Here is a 17,901-nt window from a genome sequence, read left to right as displayed (position 1 = left end):
TAGAATTTAGGGAACTGAAATGTTTTACCCCACCCTATGTGGGGAGCTCAGGGAATATAAGGGACCTAACCTCAGAGCTAAGAGGCCACTTCTCCTGCTCTGCTGTGCCCCCTGCAGGCATCCTCAGAGGAGTGGGAGACGCATCCCCACTTAGATATAGAGACTCCACATCAGAGGCCCTTGCCTCTGACACAGAACCACTCAGCTCTAATGCATTCTTGCCCAGACGAGGAGCTGATGAAACTGTTCCTCACCCAGTGTTGCTCTTCTAGCTGCTTGTCATCTAGCCCAGTGGTCCCCAACCCCCGGGCCATGGACTGGTAGCGGTCTGTGGACCATTTGGTACCAGTCCGCAGAGAAAGAATAAATAACTTACATTATTTCCGTTTTATTTATATTTAAGTCTGAACAATGTTTTATTTTTTAAAAATGACCAGATTCCCTCTGTTACATCTGTCTAAGACTCACTCTTGACACTTGTCTCGGTCACGTGATACATTTATCCATCCCACCCTAAAGGCCGGTCCATGAAAATATTTTCTGACATTAAACCGGTTCGTGGCCCAAAAAAGGTTGGGGACCACTGATCTAGCCTAGGGGTGTCCCCAGTCACTTTCTTATTTTTCTTTTTTTTTTAATCTTTTTTTTTAAACTTTGTTCATTTTTTTTTTTTTTAGAGAGGAGAGAAAAAAAGAGAGAGAGAGAGAAGGGGGGAGGAGCAGGAAGCATCAACTCCCATATGTGCCTTGACCAGGCAAGCCCAGGGTTTTGAACCAGCAACCTCAGCGTTCCAGATCGATGCTTTATCCTCTGTGCCATCACAGGTCAGGCCTTTCTTCACTTTCTAATCCTTTCACAGAATCCCAGGCTCCTGGGAAGACCTGCTCACAAAGTCCCCAGGCAGTGCCCTGTGTTTGAGGGGCCTGTGCGGTTTCACAAAGCACTCCTTCATGTCCTCTCTGAGGGAGTGTTCACAACAGCCCTAGAAAGCAAATATTTGTCTCTGTTTTACAGGTGTGCTGTTTTCCTGTGGCTGCTGTAGTAAATTCCCACAAACTCGCTAACTTAACACAACAGAAATGTATTCTCTCATAGTTCTGGAGGCCAGAATTTCACAGTGAAGGTGTTGGCAGGGTCAGGCTCCCTCCAAAGGCTCCAGGGGAAATTTCTTCCTTGCTTTTTCCAGCTTCTGGTAGCTCCTGGTGTTCCAAGGCCTGTCACATCCTAAGTCCAGTTTCTGCCTCTGTTTTTGCTCTATGTCTAGGGCAGGGGTCCCCAAACTACGGCCCGCAGGCCGCATGCGGCCCCCTGAGGCCATTTATCCGGCCCCCGCCACACTTCCGGAAGGGGCACCTCCTTCATTGGTGGTCAGTGAGAGGAGCATAGTTCCCATTGAAATACTGGTCAGTTTGTTGATTTAAATTTACTTGTTCTTTATTTTAAATATTGTATTTGTTCCCGTTTTGGTTTTTTACTTTAAAATAAGATATGTGCAGTGTGCATAGGGATTTGTTCATAGTTTTTTTTATAGCCCGGCCCTCCAACCGTCTGAGGGACAGTGAACTGGCCCCCTGTGTAAAAAGTTTGGGGACCCCTGGTCTAGGGTCTGTCTCTCCTTTCTCTTATAAGGATAGCAGTCATCAGATTTAGGACTCACCCTAAAACTAGGATGCTCTCATCTTGAGACCCTTAATTACATCTGCAAAGACCCTATTTGCAAATAGGGCACTTCCAAGGGTGGGTATATTCTTTAAGGAGACTCCACTTAACCCACGACAGTGGGTGAGGAAACCAAGGTCCAAAGAAGCTAAATGACTTTCCCAATGTCATACAGCGAGACGGTAGCAGGAGATGGCATCTGAACCCAGGTCTTTTGCTTACCATATGCCTTTAATTAAGTAAAAAACCCCCACAACTTTTCTTATACTCTTATGGTATGACTGCTTGACTGTTATCTGGTTCATAGAAAATGAAAGTTGGTACAGTTTACCCTAAGATACATCACACATGTTTCACCATTACCCTGTTAGTGTATTATTGTTAATTGCATTGAAACTATTAGCCCCAATGTAATCAACCCCTTATGTGGGAGTCACTCATTTATTCTCCATGTGGTAAGTGGGGAAATTAAGGCCCAGAGTAACCAGAAAAGTTAATGGGAGAATTCCAGTCATAACCTAGATGTCTTGGTGGATAATCATCATTCTAATCTTTAGTGTATGAATTGTGAAAACTTTCAAAATGATGACTCTGTGTTAAATTGCAAAGAAGTTCTTGGTGTCTCTCAATTACTGTTGAACTCTTCTTCCCTGGCTCAGAACCCTTTGATATGTTGGCCACACATGGCTGTCTATTCATGGCTGATAAACAATGAATAATCCCTTCCCACCAGTGGGCCTGAGGGCCTGTGAGAACAGATGTGCATGACATTACCACATCTGGAAAGTCAGCATCTGCTGGCTTGCCAACATTAGCATTTTCTTCTTTGCTTTCTCTTCCTTCTGAACTAGAATAGTAGATCCTTTAAAAAGGACCTAACCCCACAATCCAAACCCCAGAGCCAAATTGATGAATAGAGGACAAATATGGTACCTTGTCTCAAGTTGAGTAGACATTAGGTCATCGGAGTCATAAAAGAGTGCCGGGGTCTAGGCCCCTTTGCACTACATGCTGTCTGTGCACGTGGGATTATGGTTATCTTAAGAACCTCCCTAAAGCCTGACCAGGCGGTGGCGCAGTAGATAGAGCATCGGCCTGGGATGCGGAGGACCCAGGTTCGAGACCCCGAGGTAGCCAGCTTGAGCGCGGGCTTATCTGGTTTGACCAAAAAGCTCACCAGCTTCAACCCAAGGTTGCTGGCTCAAACAAGGGGTTACTCAGTCTGCTGAAGGCCCACGGTCAAGGCACATATGAGAAAGCAATCAATGAATAACTAAGGTATTGCAATGAGCAACGAAAAACTAGTGATTTACACTTCTCATTTCTCCGTTCCTGTCTGTCTGTCCCTGTCTATCCCTCTCTCTGACTCTGTTTCTGTAAAAAAAAAAAAAAAAAAAAAGAACCTCCCTAAAGAACCAAGGAGGATCTATGGGTTCCTCATTTCCTCACCCTCCCACAGTGAGCCACTTTGTTAGTCATGACATAGTATATACTGAGGTAGTGAAGTGTGCCTGCGGCCATATCCCACAGCCCATATCCCACAGCCAGGTAAAACTGGTGTCCCCAGCCTCTGCTCATGAGAACCAGCCTGTAGGGTAAAGAAGGGAGCTCTCCCCACGGCCCCAGCTTCGAGCTCCGTTTGGAGAGCTAGTTTACAGAGCAGGCAAGGAGGTTCTCCCATGGTTGCTTTCCTCATGCCTGGGATCATTTCTTAGTTACCGCAGACATCATTCCTATCGTGAGCTCCCACCTGGAAGGGCTTATGTCTTGAAAAACATCATTTACCTACAAGTTTTGCTTCTTGTTACCTGGCCTTCCTGGTGGCTGGAAATTTGATCGACAGGCTCCCATCAAGTCCGAACCCTGGACTGAACCTAATTGATGCAAAACGGAGGCTGTGCCACTGTCTCCTAAATAGCATGGGTGTGATTAGACACTATCAGCTCAGAGGAACATCCATCTACCCTGTGCCACCTCCACCCTCTGGGCTTCCTCACCCCTCAACAATAGTAAACAAAAGACAGAGCACGTGTGCGCCGTGCAGCCCCAGGAGCTGCCAGCTTACCAGCTGTCACGGCAAGCCTTCAGTGGGTATGTGAAACCCGATAACCTGACCCATTTCTCCTCTGGGGACCGTGTAATGTGGGATGCCAAGCTGGGAAGCAGGATTCAGGAAGCTTACCTGTGTGACATTGGCTTTCTGTACCATCCAAGGCAGATTGTTTGGGTTCTTCCAATACCCGGAGTCCCAATCTAAAATAAGTGCACAGAAGGCAGTAGGATGATATTGTGACATTGCTTTCTGCTCACGTAGAATCTCCTTCCTTCCTCTTATTTAATTTTAGCTCCCTTTTCTGCCTGTCTCCATTCCTTCCAATCCTGGCCCTCGGTGTTTCGGCTCCAGGACCACACCCAATGGGTATTGACTCTAAAGTGATAAATGTCTCAGATGGTCATAATCAGTCAATAAACAAACATGTTTTGAGCAACCACAGAGTACAAAGCCCTGTGCTTGTTACGGATGTATGGATTATGAGGGAGTCCAGGCCTCAGGGAGTTTCTAACTAGGTTGGAGAGCGGATCATGAGAATAACGTAAGGCAGTATGGGAGTAACGCCAGGGGACTGCTCTCATTAACCTGGGTCCAAGGATGGGCTTCAGAGGCCTCCATAAACACCCCAGAATTACTTACATAATTTTATCTATAGAAACACACATTCTTGGGGTCAGTTCATAGCTTTCATCAGCTTTATTGCAGAAGGTAAAGAACCTTTTATACAGTCAGACTCTGTGAAAGAACACTTGTTATAACCTGGATAGTCACTCAGGGTCCCACAGGCTGGGAAGCAACCCCAAGGGCAAGGATTCCCAGGAGGCATCTGGGAAGGCCATTGCACTGAGAACCAGAGACCTTAAATTACGTCACCTCTCAGCCTCAGTATAATGTGCAACTGCGCAATGGTGATAATTGTAGCTTCCCAGAGTTCGTGAAGGACCAGGAGCTCTTTTTTTTTTTTTTTTTTTTTTTTTTTTTTTTTTTTTTTGTGGCTCCTTTGTATCCTCATACCTCAATGCAGTGCTTGACTCATATCATAGTGGACACTAATCAATTTTTGATGAATGCATAAGTGAACTGAAATAATAAATGTGAGAGGGCTTTGTAAATAGCAGAGCGTTCCTTCAGCAAAAGGTTTTTGTTGCTAAGTACGTATATCTTTGTGCAGACAGCCTGCACTAAGTGTCTTCTCCCCTTGAAACTGACCCTTCCCTTGTAATGGGACTCAAAGGGCCAGCCCATCTGATGGAGTGTCTCTGGGCTGGCCAGATGAATGATAGCTGTGCCGACAACACTGACAAGATATGCAGTTGCCTGAGAGCCCAGCGGTGACCTCACTCTCCAACGGCTTGGCCTCTCAACCCCAGCCCTTGCTGGCACACCTGCAGCCCTTCTCTCACCCTGGGCCTGGGGGCTCTGTGAGATTGGCCAGTGCAGGGGTGGAAGGCCAGGCCAGGAAGCGGGCATTGCAGAGCCTCTGCCAGGACTCCTAGCACAAGACGCAAGACCACTAATTATATCTTTTCTGTGACTTCTCGAGATGGTAGAAACGATCAAATGCTCCTTTGCGGAGCAGTCTTTGTATCCCCAGCCTCCTACCCACTGATGGGTTCCTGTCAGCACCCATACTGAAGGAGAACAGATTTTCTAGCAGTGGTTTTTCTCCTGTGGGCCATCCAGTAGCAGCATGACTCATCAACATTACCACGATCCTCTGAAGAACCTGGACTGGTTGGAAGTGGGAAGGATTTTTTAAAGGCATTGGTTGAAGGTGACAAGAGTTCTCAGAACAAGTTAGGGAAGACAGGTGATTTCTCCGTCTAACAGTTCTCCACTACATGGGCAGCTCCGGGGAGCGGAGCTGACAGAATAAGCTCCAAGCTGAGAATTAGGAGCCTGTGATCCAGATCTTCCACTTGGAGACTGAGCTTCAGAAACTAGAGTGCTGCCTGTATCAGCTCTCAGGATCACTGTGATGGTGAAAATGTATGACGGTGCTCCGAGTAGCACAGTTACATGTAGTTACTATTCACATGTATGTGAGCTCACCCATGACGTGCAGAGCCCTCACTATGCGCCTGGTCCTCTTACATTTACCGAATGCTATCCTCACATCAGCCCTACAGGACTGTATTGCTTTTCCATTTTTATGGATGAGAAATCAGAGGCTCAGAAAGGTAAAGAACTTGACCAGAGCCATGCAGCTAGTACGGGTTAAAGCCTGTGTATTTGAATCCAGGTCTATTTCCATTTCTCCACTAGCTCATGATTCTTTTCTCCTGTATACCATTGCTTTGTCTCAAAATTATTGCAGATGCCTCTGGCCTTTACCACCTGTGGTGGACCAGGCCCTCCTTCTCACCTGAACCCTTCTTGTTATGACATCTTGCAGGATTTTTTTTGTTTGCTTACTGATGTTTGGCTTCCGATGTTCCTCTTGGCCCTCCTATGAGCCTACCCGCCCTGACCACTAAGCACAGTGTGAACCAACACTAATTGAGCCCCTTTCTGGAAGCAGGCATCCTGCTCTTCTGAACTGAGGAAAAGAAGGGCCATTCCCTCCCTTCCCCAGGCTCTGGGACATCTCTGATTCCAGAAAGCAGCCACCTCAGTCCTGAATGGACAGGACGCCCATATTTTATTGTTCATCCCCTCTTCGGGAAGTCACCAAGTGTAGATTTCCCAGGCAGAGCCTTCACAGAACGATGATGCTATAGATCTTGGTCTTGTCAACTAAGCATGGGGCAGCGATTGGGAGCATGGACTCCCAAAAGGAGCCTTCCCTTATCTCTTCCCTGGTTGGGGACAAGGCAAAGAGTTATTAGTTCCACTTCAGAGATAGAAAAAGTAGATAGAGCGGGCTTGCCTAACATCACTTAGTGAGTGGGTCATAGGATCAAAAACTTAGGCCGTCGGTCCCCATGTGTCCTTGGGGACGGGGTACCTCTGGGCTGTTGCCAGTGCTGGCTGAGTGTTGGCTCTGGGCTTGGCACTGCCAGTGCGTGACTCCAGCACAGAGCAGACCCTTGGAGGGCGGACACTCAGGGCACCCCACCCCCACTGCCCAGCACCTCACTCCCAGACCACATCCTGACCCTGCTGGGTGGAGGGAGAAGGTGAGACCGGGCATCTCCCCACTTTGGTGTTCTACCTGAAAAGCTGACCCCCCACGCCCAGCCGCCATGGCGGGCCTCTTCTCAGGGGCATGCATTTACAGATGCTGCCGCCCTCCCAGCACCAGGAACCTACCCCACAATTAGGCAAGAGATAAATCAAAGCCCAAGTTGGCTGATGACATTCAGGAGCCAGTGGTGACCCTTGCCACACATATAAATCCCAGCGGGCTGGCCAAGGGCCTTTGTCTGGTCAGGAGAGCTCGGGATTATCTGGCCCTCTTTGCTGATGTATGGAGTCACAGGCTGTCGGAGTGTTTACTAACGGTTATCACCTCAGTGCTTGGGCCATTATCAGAGGCAGGGCCGCCTGCCGGGCCTGGGGCTCGCACCCTCTCTATTACCACCTGTCATTGGCAGAGAGTGTGGGCTGATGCTGCCCAGTCCCAGCTGCCGAGGGAAGATAGTTTCTGACTGCTGATCAAAGAAGAGAAGCAAGGCCTGATAAAGAGTGTGTGTTGCGTGTACTTTTAACTTGGGGAAACATTGGCATTTGCATTTTTCCCCCATCTTCCTGATGCTGGCAGGAACCAAGCCCAATAAATGCAGTGGATTCGGTTACCTAATCGCTGGGGAAATGGTATGTGCTTAAAGCAACAGAGCATGACTGTAATCTCCTTCCAAGAGAGAGTAGATGAAATAAGCTTTCACAGAAGACTTGCTGTATAATAAAGTAGAATAATTTAAATGGAGACTTTGAAGTGATCTTGCGAGTAAAACCTAACTCTGGCATTCAGCAGAGCGCCACGTATGTTTTGGAATTTTGAAGCAGCTTCAGATTAAGGGAAGATCTTTGCTAAAGATGCTGTCACCCAACTGTTGCTGACATCTCCCGAAACTGTGCCGTGATTGTGCAGTCCTCGGGAGGCTGGGAAACTGGAGCGATGGAACTGAATGAGTTCTACACTGAGCATCGGAGATCTGAGTTCTTTTTTTTTTTTTTCAATGACAGTTTACATTCAGTATTTTTTGTGTTCATTTCAGGTGTACAGCCTAGTGGTTAGACAGTCCTCTCTGTGACAAAGTCTTCCCCCCCCCGATAGTTCCAGTACCTGCGTGGCACCGTACATATCTGTAGTTAATACATTGTAATTACAGAGATCAGAGCTCATGAACCAAGCCTGCCACAACTGTGCTGTTGTACTTTGGGCCACAAGTTTTCTGGAGTTCGAATGTAAATCGAGGAGGTGTGGCAGAGGTTATAGGGTGTAGTGGTCTAGAAAGTTCTTTTTAAAGTGTAAGCTTTATAATCCCTGTTTGAAATGAATTGTAAGAGGGAGCCCTATGGTATCAAATGGAGAAAAGGGGAGGTGTTTTGGTTGAACCTGGGATGGAGGTTCCCTGCCCTTGACCTAGTTCCTGAACAGTCCCTGAAGACTTCCGAAGTACCCTATAGCTACTCAGAAAACAGTTGAAAAACTACGCGCCCGACCACGTGGCAGTGGCGTCCTAGAGGTCTGCACTCTGGCCAGTGGCACAGGCTGGTTTTTCCTGCCCTCCACGCTCGTGTTGGGTAGTATTCTCTCCTTCATCCCTCCTGTGGAAGAGCTAAACTGGGCCCTGGGTGGGGCAGGTCGTTGGCGCTGGGTAGACAGAAAGAATAGCCTCTGACAGTGTGGACTCAGTCTCCGATGTCCCCTGTGTGCTGCTGCAGGTACCTTGGACCGGAGTGTGACCCTGCTGGAGGTGTGTGGGAGCTGGCCCGAGGGCTTCGGGCTCCGGCACATGTCCTCCATGGAGCACACCGAGGAGGGCCTGCGGGAGCGGCTTGCCGACGCCATGGCCGAGTCGCCCAGCCGGGACGTCGTGGGATCCGGAACAGGTAAAGGTGCCACCACACTCCTAGCCTGACTTGGTTACAACTGGCGCCTGCTGATATGAAGCTTCTTTGGTGGAAGAGGGTGTTTGTTTCTTTTACCATTTGTTTCTTTAGTTAGCACTCTGATTGCCATCCATTTTGGGAGTTTCTAGTAATGGGAAACCCTATGTAAAGGGGAGTTCCCAGCAGAACTGACCCCTCCTCGGGGGAATAATGGCATACAAAAGTGTTGTAATAAACACGATTGTGTTCTGCAAGTGGCTCCCAGGAGGACACCTTGTCCAGGGAAAGGGACAACCTTGGAGTCGCTGAGGATTTCAGCAGCCCTGAGGCACTTCTGTCATGTTGGAGGCTTTAGGGATGGGCAAGTACTGGAGGGGGGGGCTGCCGCCTGGGGAGGAACAAGCACAAAGCAGGCAGAGACGATTCGAGCCGCCAGAAGGCTTCCTCGTATGCCGCCTTTCACCCTTGGCTCTGAGAGGATCCAGCAGCGGGTGCCTGGGGCGGCTTTTCCCATCCATAGAGCAGTCAGAAGACATCCTTAGATGATGGGTGAGCCCTGCCCCAGCAAACAGGTGCACACGTGCACGCACGCACACCTGCATGTGCATGCACGCGCAGAGCATGCACTTAGGAAAGACCTCTTCATCTCCACAGTTACGGTACAGCCTGCTCTCTTCTTCCCAAAGCCCCTCTTCCGTCTAGATACCTCTGCTGTTAGTGACTGATCTAGCCCGGTTTTTATGCTTGAGAAAGACTGTCCCACAGGCTTCTCCCCGCTTTCCAAGGTCAGCAGGAACTCTGCTGGGTTGAGCAGATCCTGGCTGCAGGCCCTCCTGCTCTCGCTCGTGTTTATTGTGAACGGCCCCACCCCTGTTCCGTGTGCCTCCCTGGAAGGAGGATCCCAGACTGGAGAACCTTACAAGCCTGCGGCAGGAATCAGGACCAGCTAGACGTAGAGAGTCAAGCGTTGCAGCAGGACTTGAAATGCCTGACATTATCACACAGTCTCACTCCCCGGCGGATCCTCTTGGACCCTGTTAGGGTTTTTTAAAGACCTTAACAGTAGGCTTTCCCTTCTCTTCTTCCCCATCCCATTTAGCCCCTGTGTTCCTACACTAAGGATTTAGAGACACTGTACTCACCTCTGTCCCCACAGTGCTAGCTTTGTGCCTGCCCATGGTGCTTGTGTCCTTGACAAACAAACAGAATGGATGCAAGAGAGGGAGAGAAGCTGTTGAGCTGGAGGTACAAAAGTGCTTTGTCAGGCCACTGGAGACAACCATTTTTTTTTTGGGGGGGGGGGTTTGTGTGTGTATTTTTCTGAAGCTGGAAACGGGGAGAGACAGACAGACTCCCACATGCGCCCGACTGAGATCCACCCGGCATGCCCACCAAGGGCGATGCTCTGCCCACCAGGGGGCGATGCTCTGCCCCTCCGGGGCGTTGCTCTGCCGCGACCAGAGCCACTCTAGCACCTGGGGCAGAGGCCAAGGAGCCATCCCCAGTGCCCGGGCCATCCCCGCTCCAATGGAGCCTTGGCTGCGGGAGGGGAAGAGAAAGACAGAGAGGAAGGAGGGGGGGGTGGAGAAGCAAATGGGTGCTTCTCCTATGTGCCCTGGCCGGGAATCGAACCCGGGTCCCCTGCACGCCAGGCCGACGCTCTACCTCTGAGCCAACCGGCCAGGGCCTGGAGACAACCATTTTTGAGGGCCAGCCCCCCACCCCTTCCACCTGGAAGGAAAGCGATGTGGACCTTGGAAGCTGCTGCAGCCATGGCCCCCTCCCCCGCGCATATGTGTGCACAGACACGTGCACACCATCACTCTCCCCATCAGAAAGCTCTCCAGCTTGTGCATAGTAGGTCATCATGCCATTGTTCTCCCACCTGGATCCACAGATGAGGAGCAGCCCTGCTAATTACTGGGGCTGTCACCATTTTCCTTGGAAGCTGGCCAAGGCAAGGAAAACTTTTCCCTTTCTGAACCTCACTTGGAGCACAGCCTTTTCCTGCATCCCTGGAGCCCGGGGGTCACTGGACTCCCTGCCCAGGAGCCGCCCTCCCAGGGGATAGGGCAGCGCTCGCTCAGCTGTCCTCTGAAGCCTCTTGGAGCCCTCAGCGTCATCCAGCGAGCAGACCTGAAGGTGCCCTCAGTCAGGGCTGGGGACTTCAGCCTGGCACAGTTAGTAACCTGAATAAGACTGGCAGCAATTCATCTGCCAGACAGCTGAGGGATTCAGGAGGGACTCTGTGGCCTTAAGTAGGTTTGTGAAATTAAAAAAAAAAAAATGAGAGAGGAAATTAAAACTGCACGATCCATGGGTCAAAAAAGAGGAGATGCCCTTTCTGAGCAGAGGTATTTTATTTTCCTCCCCAACAGTCATCGAAAGGGGTCACTTATGACTATAGTAAATGTCTATTTTATCTTTTTTAAAAACTCTGCCTCGGTTTTAAGGGCCAGCAAGTAAAGCAGGAATTATGGGAGTGAACCTGTCTCCCTCTGCCATTGTGAAAATCGCTTTCCACATTAGTGTCAGCCTGGTGGTGCAGCCCGTGGTCTGGAAAGGGTGCCAGGCACCCCCCATGCCAGCGTCAGCTTGCTGTCCGGAGACAGCCAGGGAAATACAGTGCATCATGGGTGAGAATTCCCAGCAAGTCACCCTTGGCCCATAGCAGCCTCTCGGTCTCTCTTTCACCCCCAACCCTGCTTCTCTAGGTGGCTCATAGGATAGGATGATATCCAGTGCCCTGTTACATACCCGGGGGCACCAGAAATGACAAGTCCATGTAGTGTCTTACAGGAGGCACTTTGTTTAGTATAGTCACCAGGACTGCTGGCCTCTTATCAAGATATGAATGGAGCATGCTCTCTTGACCCCCTGATACTGCAGCCCAGTATACAGCATGCCTCACTACTCTACAGGTTTAGCTGGAGGTGTGCTGGTAAATATTTAACACCCAGCTCTCGAAAGGGAAACAGGAAAGCCCTGATTTGTAGCATTTGGGGATTTCCAGAGTGTAAAATCATAATTTCAAGCTATCAACATAATGTCAATCGTCTAGCAGAATTCTAGAGAATGTGCTATCAGCTTACAGACTTATTAATTACTCCAGCACCCCACTGGTAAGCTGTACCATAGGGCAAATCAGTTCTCCCCCAGTATATAGCAAAACCTTTCCTTTTCTTGAGTGTGTGAAGGAGGGGGTGGGGGTCAGATCAACAGGTAGGGAGAGAGATGAGAAGCATTAATTTGTAGTTGCAGTACTTTAATTACTCATTATTTGCTTTCTCATATGTGCCTTGATCTGGAGGGGAGGGGTTTCAGCCAAGCCAGTTGGGTTCAAGCCAGCAACCTTTGGGCTCAAGCCAATGACCATGGGGTCGTGTCTATGATACCAGGCTCAAGCCGGCAACCCTGCACTCAAGCTGGTGAGCCCGTGGGCAAGCCAGATGAGACCATCCTCAAACTGGCAACCTCAGGGTTTTCAAACCTGGGTCCTCTGTGTCCCTGGGTGATGCTCTATTCACTGCACACCACCTGGCCAGGTGCAAAAACTTTTCAAACCTCACTATTCAGAGTGATCTGTGACCCCACACCGCCATCCAGACCCGCTTGCTGACTACACATGCAGAATCTCAGGCCCCACGCCACCTGACTGAATCAGCACCTGCATTTAACAGGACCTTTTATATAACATTTTTAAAAGATTTTATTTATTCATTTTTATAGAGAGGAGAGAGAGAATGAGAGAGAAAGAGAGAAGGGGAGGAGCAGGAAGCATCAACTCCCATAGGTGCCTTGACTAGGCAAGCCCGGGATTTTGAACCAGTGACCTCAGCATTCCAGGTCAATGCTTTATCCACTGTGCCACCACAGGTCAGGCTAACAAGATCTTTATGCACGTTAAAGTTGGAGAAAGTCTGTTTTTTTTTGGGGGGGGGGTTTGTATTTTTCTGAAGCTAGAAACGGGGAGAGACAGTCAGACAGACTCCCGCATGCGCCCGACCAGGATCCAACCGGCACGCCCACCAGGGGGCGAGCTCTGCCCACCAGGGGGCGATGCTCTGCCCCTCCGGGGCATCGCTCTTTCGCGACCAGAGCCACTCTAGCGCCTGGGGCAGAGGCCAAGGAGCCATCCCCAACACCCGGGCCATGTTTGCTCCAATGGAGCCTCGGCTGCGGGAGAGGAAGAGAGAGACAGAGAGGAAGGAGAGGGGGAGGGGTGGAGAAGCAGATGTGCGCTTCCCCTGTGTGCCCTGGCCGGGAATTGAACCCAGGACTCCTGCACGCCAGGCCGACGCTCTACCACTGAGCCAACCAGCCAGGGCCCGGAAAAGGTCTGTTTTAAAACACGGTTAACGTATGAGGCAGGTGTTAGTTCTTGCTTCCACAAGGGCTTCTGACCAGTTGTCTAATTAGATCACATGTGCGATTTGCAAGTCCAGCTCTAAAATAACCGGCTGGATTGCTTTCCTGCTAATATCATCACACCCCCTTGCCCCTGTTTACGCTTCCATTATCCTCATTCAGCAGAAGTCCAAATTGAGGTCAGTCTAACTCTGCTCATACATGTAGGTTGCTGAGGAAAACCACCAATTGTTCAGATTGGCGCCTCTACAAACGTATGGTCTCTCCTCTCCGGGGAGCCCTGGCAGACCTTCTCTATTTTCCTACTGCCCTCTCCCTCTAGTCTCGGTTCACCCCATCTTTTGCAGCAGAAACCAGAGCCGAGAACAGTGTCTGGCACGTGGTGGGTGTACAGTAACCCCAGAATGAATGAATTCTACATTCAACCTCGGTGTTAGCCGTTCTCACAGCCCCTGCTGAGTGCTGTGGCTTGTAGCCTATTTTCATTCTCTTAGAAATGTTCTCCAGACCTCTGGACCCCTAAGAGTTAGTATTTTATTTATTTATTTTTTCATATTGTTGCTAATGATTTAGTATGACTTAAATACTATTTAGTATGATAGGTACATTGGCTCAGTTCTTAAAATCAACCTCTGTCCTTCTTCCTGGGCACTGTTTCAAACTGCCCATTCCCAAATCTCTCACCCCACCCCCTGTCTGAGTCTCAGGAAACGGTGGTCATCATTAGAGAAACCTGTTAACTTCCTGCACTCAGCCCCTACACGTCCCTGAACAACCTTCCCCTCCCCTGAGTGCCCTGCCCCAGACCGCCCAACCACAACAGCCACTCACTGGTTTACCCCAATGCCGGCCCTGTGAGCCACACCCTGTGACCTCGAAGGGCTTGTTTCTACACTTTTCTACTTTTATTTCTGCCTCCGGCTACTTCTCAGTTCCTATTCTGGGTTCTCCTTCTCTGTTGCCCTGCAGTGTATTTCTCCAGGCCCTAGGCTGGCCCTCTTCTTCTCCCTCCGTACAGGCCAGTCTCTGCTACTGTGGCCTCAAATACCAGCTACAAACTGATAACTTCCAAATAATCCGCCAGTTATCTTCTCTCTCATGGTCTCTAGAATCATCTAGACAGTCACCTGATGACATCCCCACATCTCTACAAACTGAACTCCTCTCCCTGAGCCCTGTCCTTCTCCCAGGTTCACCCCATCTCATCGTGTGCAGAGCCTTCCGTGACCAGCTGCTGCCCTCTCTCCGGACCCCTCTCTCGTGGCTCTGCGCAGGCGCGGGCCAGCTGAGCTCCCGAGGGTCTCTGAGCACACGTGCTCTCCCTACCTGCCAGGCCTCCGCACTTGCTTCGCCCTCCGCCTGGAGTGCCGTCCCCACAGCCCCGCCCCTCTCCATCACTCCCCCTCAGAATAACTTGACTAATTCCTGCTTAGCAGACATTCCTTTCAAAATTGCCTTTTCTAGAAAAATAGAAGTTTTAAAATAAGCAGAGCATTTACTTTTTCCAGTTGTTTTCTGTCTAGGTAAAGATGTAACCTAATACCAAAAAGATTTAAAAAAAAAAAATACCTGGATACAGATTAAATACATTTTCTCTTTAGACTTTAACTCTTTCCATTACTATTGATCTAAACCTTGTCTTTCTTTTTTGCTTTCTCTCACATCCAATAGCAAGAGCCCCATGCCTAAGTCGCAGGTCCTGATCAGCTGTTTAAAGAATTCCTGACACCTCTGTCTCAAGCCGCCTCCTTTGGCTGCTGTTAACTCATTTTTTAAAAGATTTTTATTTATTTATTCATTTTTACAGAGGAAAGAGAGATTGGGGGGGGGGGAGAAGCAGGAAGCATCAGTTCCCATATGTGCCTTGACCAGGCAAGCCCAGGGTTTTGAACCAGCGACCTCAGCGTTCCAGGTTGACGCTTTATCCACTGCGCAACCACAGGCCAGGCTATTGTTAACTCTTAAGAGCTCACTAAGTCACTTTTCAAGGTCAAAAGTGACCATCTCTTCCCCGTGACTGTGGCTTCCTGTAGTCCTGGAAACGCCGGTTCATTCTTCTTTACCATCATGGCACCAACAGCAGAAAAGAGGCATCCTCTTTTTTGTCTCTTCTCTTTAGCAGGTGCTGTTCTAGCCCAGGGGCACTTACTCTTAGGGATTCTACTGTGAGCTCAATCTTGACCTCCTACCTTCTGTCAGAAAGACATTGATTGCCTTACCCAAATATATAAAATTTCACAAAATGATATTCTAAGCAGTGCATTCTAGTACTTTCCATTTTATTTCAGTTTTATGAAATGTGGTCATGACCCACTGAACTGATTTCACAGTCCATTGGTGACTTGACAGTTACAGTTTGGAAACCAATACTCTAGTTTATTCTGCTAAGCCCTCTGAGTTTTCCTGTATGTGTATTAATTACTCAGCAGAAAAGGCTGTAAGATTATTTCAACTAAAGGTCTTCCAAATTCTTCTGTCAGAAACTTATTTTACTTATTGAAAGGGCTGTGAATATTTTTTCCTTTTTAATAGGAAAAGCACATTTTTAACATTATGCAGTTTTTAAATGGTCAAGATTTATAAGTTAGTTAGCAAATGTCTGTTGCTTGCTCATGGTCTGCAAGAGATGAGCTAACAGCACTGTGTGTGTGTGTGTGTGTGTGCGTGCGCGCGCGCACACACGCACGTGCACTAATAACATCTTCTGTTTCAGGACTGCAGGAATGAAGCTCTCAATAAATGTTAGCTCTCAGTACTGGAAGTGACCAGATGTATGTCCCAAAGCAAATAACCTATGTGGGGACCCTCTTTCCTACCTCTAGACTAGCTCTTCCAGTGGTCCTGGGGACTCCTTCTTGCCCCCCTGTGGAGGGCTGGGGGCATTTTCATGCTCAGGCTACATTTCCAGTAGGGGTTCCCATCTCCAGGTACCACATGATCAGGTGACAACCACTGCAAGCATCAGGGCAGTGAATTAATGCTCTCGTCTTTTAGACATCCCTACTGTCAGGCAAACACGGTCATCCAAGCAACGTAGCCCGTCACTTAGGTCTCTTTCCTGTTTTACCAAAGTGGGCCCTCGAATGTGCCTTCCTCTGCAGCACCTTGCAAAGCACTCCTCGTCTTCTCAGTGGGCCTCACCATCTGTCCAGGTGGCAGCGGGCAGACTGTGTGCAAGCACCTCCGTCTGCCTCCACACCGGGCAGAAGGTCTGCAGGAGGAGAAAGGTGGGTTTCTGCCCTCAGAGAGAGTGAAGTCCTGGAGGCGGCAGCAGTGCTGACCGGGGGTCAGCTTCTCCCTGGCCGCCTGCTGAGGGGGTGCCAGCTAAGGGAGTTGGGCCAAGCAGAAACCCAGATTGGTCCCTGCCACAGGCCATGCTCTTTCCGGGATCTGAACACGAAAGTACAAACTGCCCAGTAACAGATGCCATGATGGCTGAGGGTGGGAGGACGGAGTAAGTCCCAGCAGCACGAGAGCACCTAGACGTAGAGCCCAGTGCCACCCGCAGGCCACAGCACCCCTGCTTGGGGTGGAAGGGAGCAGCCGCTCCTGGGGAAAGGGGTAGCATTGCTGGGGTTGCTATTTGTGTCTCAGTTCAGTGTCAGATTGCCTGCTCCTAGCAGCTCGCCATGGGGAGGGAAGGCCAGATCTGAGAGTCCTAGCAGTTCCCAGCACCCAGCTGTGGCCATTGGGAAGAATGTTTTGTGTTTCTTTTTAGTGGCGTTTAGAAGTCCTCATCAGGAAATGAGGGAAGCCTGTGACCTTGGGCAGGTTTCTTTCCCTTTCTCGGTTCCATTTCTAACACCATGGGACAGGAAAACCAGTACACCTAGTCAGTGTTTACCTACTACACCTACTACGTCCCGGCCACTGTACCTCTGTACTAAGCACCTGATACATGTCATCTCATCCATTCCTCTCAACGGTATAATAATGGCCACCACCTCCCAAATGGCTTCTATGCTTTGGGCATATCCTATCAGTCTCACCTAGTCAAAAGGGCGTATTAATTACTTTTACCCTTTATTCAAAATAGGAGGGGACCCCAGAAGAGGAAGGGGCTCTCACTTTTAGGGCCTGCTCTGATGATTGTCCCATTTCCCTACTCACAATGTACCCAGGCCCACATAAGACAGCCCCCGCTCTTCACCGTGATATTTCAAGTCTCTTCCAGGCCTTCCTCACCTTCCTTTCCAACCGTATCTCCCACTTCCCCTTCCACAGTAAGCCTTATCCATATTTCACCACCACCACCTTCATGCAGGCATACTCACTTGTCATCTCCAGTACGTGCCCTGCTCACCTGGCTCTGTTAAAGTACCTGCTGCCTCCCCTCTGTGCAGTCACCTTTTTAGACCAAGCTCCGCTGTGAAGCTTTCTCTGACCATGCAGCCAAAGGCCCTCTCTGTCTCCTCTGAGCTTCTGCATCACCTACTCTCTGGACACTCGGCCCCAGACAAATAGCATCTCTTCCCCTTCCCATTAACTAGCAGTGGCTGGTTCCCTCCTCCATGCCGCTGGGGGAGGGCTCAGCTCTGGTGGTCCCTCAGCCCCTCCCTCAGACATACTGCCTATGCTATGTACTTAACCCAATTCCAGTTCCTTGGATCAAGTCCAGTTCATCTTTGTTACCTCTAACCATCAGCCTTCTCCATGCCCAGCATCCAGCACTGGGATGAGAACCAAGCTGAGTCCCATTAATGTTTGTTGAATGACTGGATGGGATTTTGTGGCTCCTAAGAGGTAAATGAAAGCCAACCAGAGCAATGGGGAAAATTATTGTGTTTAAAAGACATGTTTGCGACTCTCTGACAAGTTCTCAA

At 49.5% G+C, this 17,901-nt stretch overlaps 1 protein-coding gene across 4 annotated transcripts in view; it reads left to right on the top strand.

Annotated features, from left to right (window-relative positions):
* Positions 1-17,901, top strand: part of BCAS3 (BCAS3 microtubule associated cell migration factor) — a 633,266-nt gene that overhangs the window by 601,295 nt on the left and 14,070 nt on the right. For all 4 annotated transcript variants that reach the window (XM_066262741.1, XM_066262742.1, XM_066262738.1 and 1 more), the window contains one exon: positions 8,543-8,710. In XM_066262741.1, the coding sequence (XP_066118838.1) occupies positions 8,543-8,710 (168 nt within the window). The remainder of the gene's footprint in view (positions 1-8,542; positions 8,711-17,901) is intronic.

Source organism: Saccopteryx bilineata, chromosome 2 (genome assembly GCF_036850765.1).
Source record: "Saccopteryx bilineata isolate mSacBil1 chromosome 2, mSacBil1_pri_phased_curated, whole genome shotgun sequence".
Taxonomy (NCBI): Eukaryota; Metazoa; Chordata; class Mammalia; order Chiroptera; family Emballonuridae; genus Saccopteryx; species Saccopteryx bilineata.
Note: the sequence above shows the minus strand (reverse complement) of the source record. Positions and strands in the feature narration are given on the sequence as shown.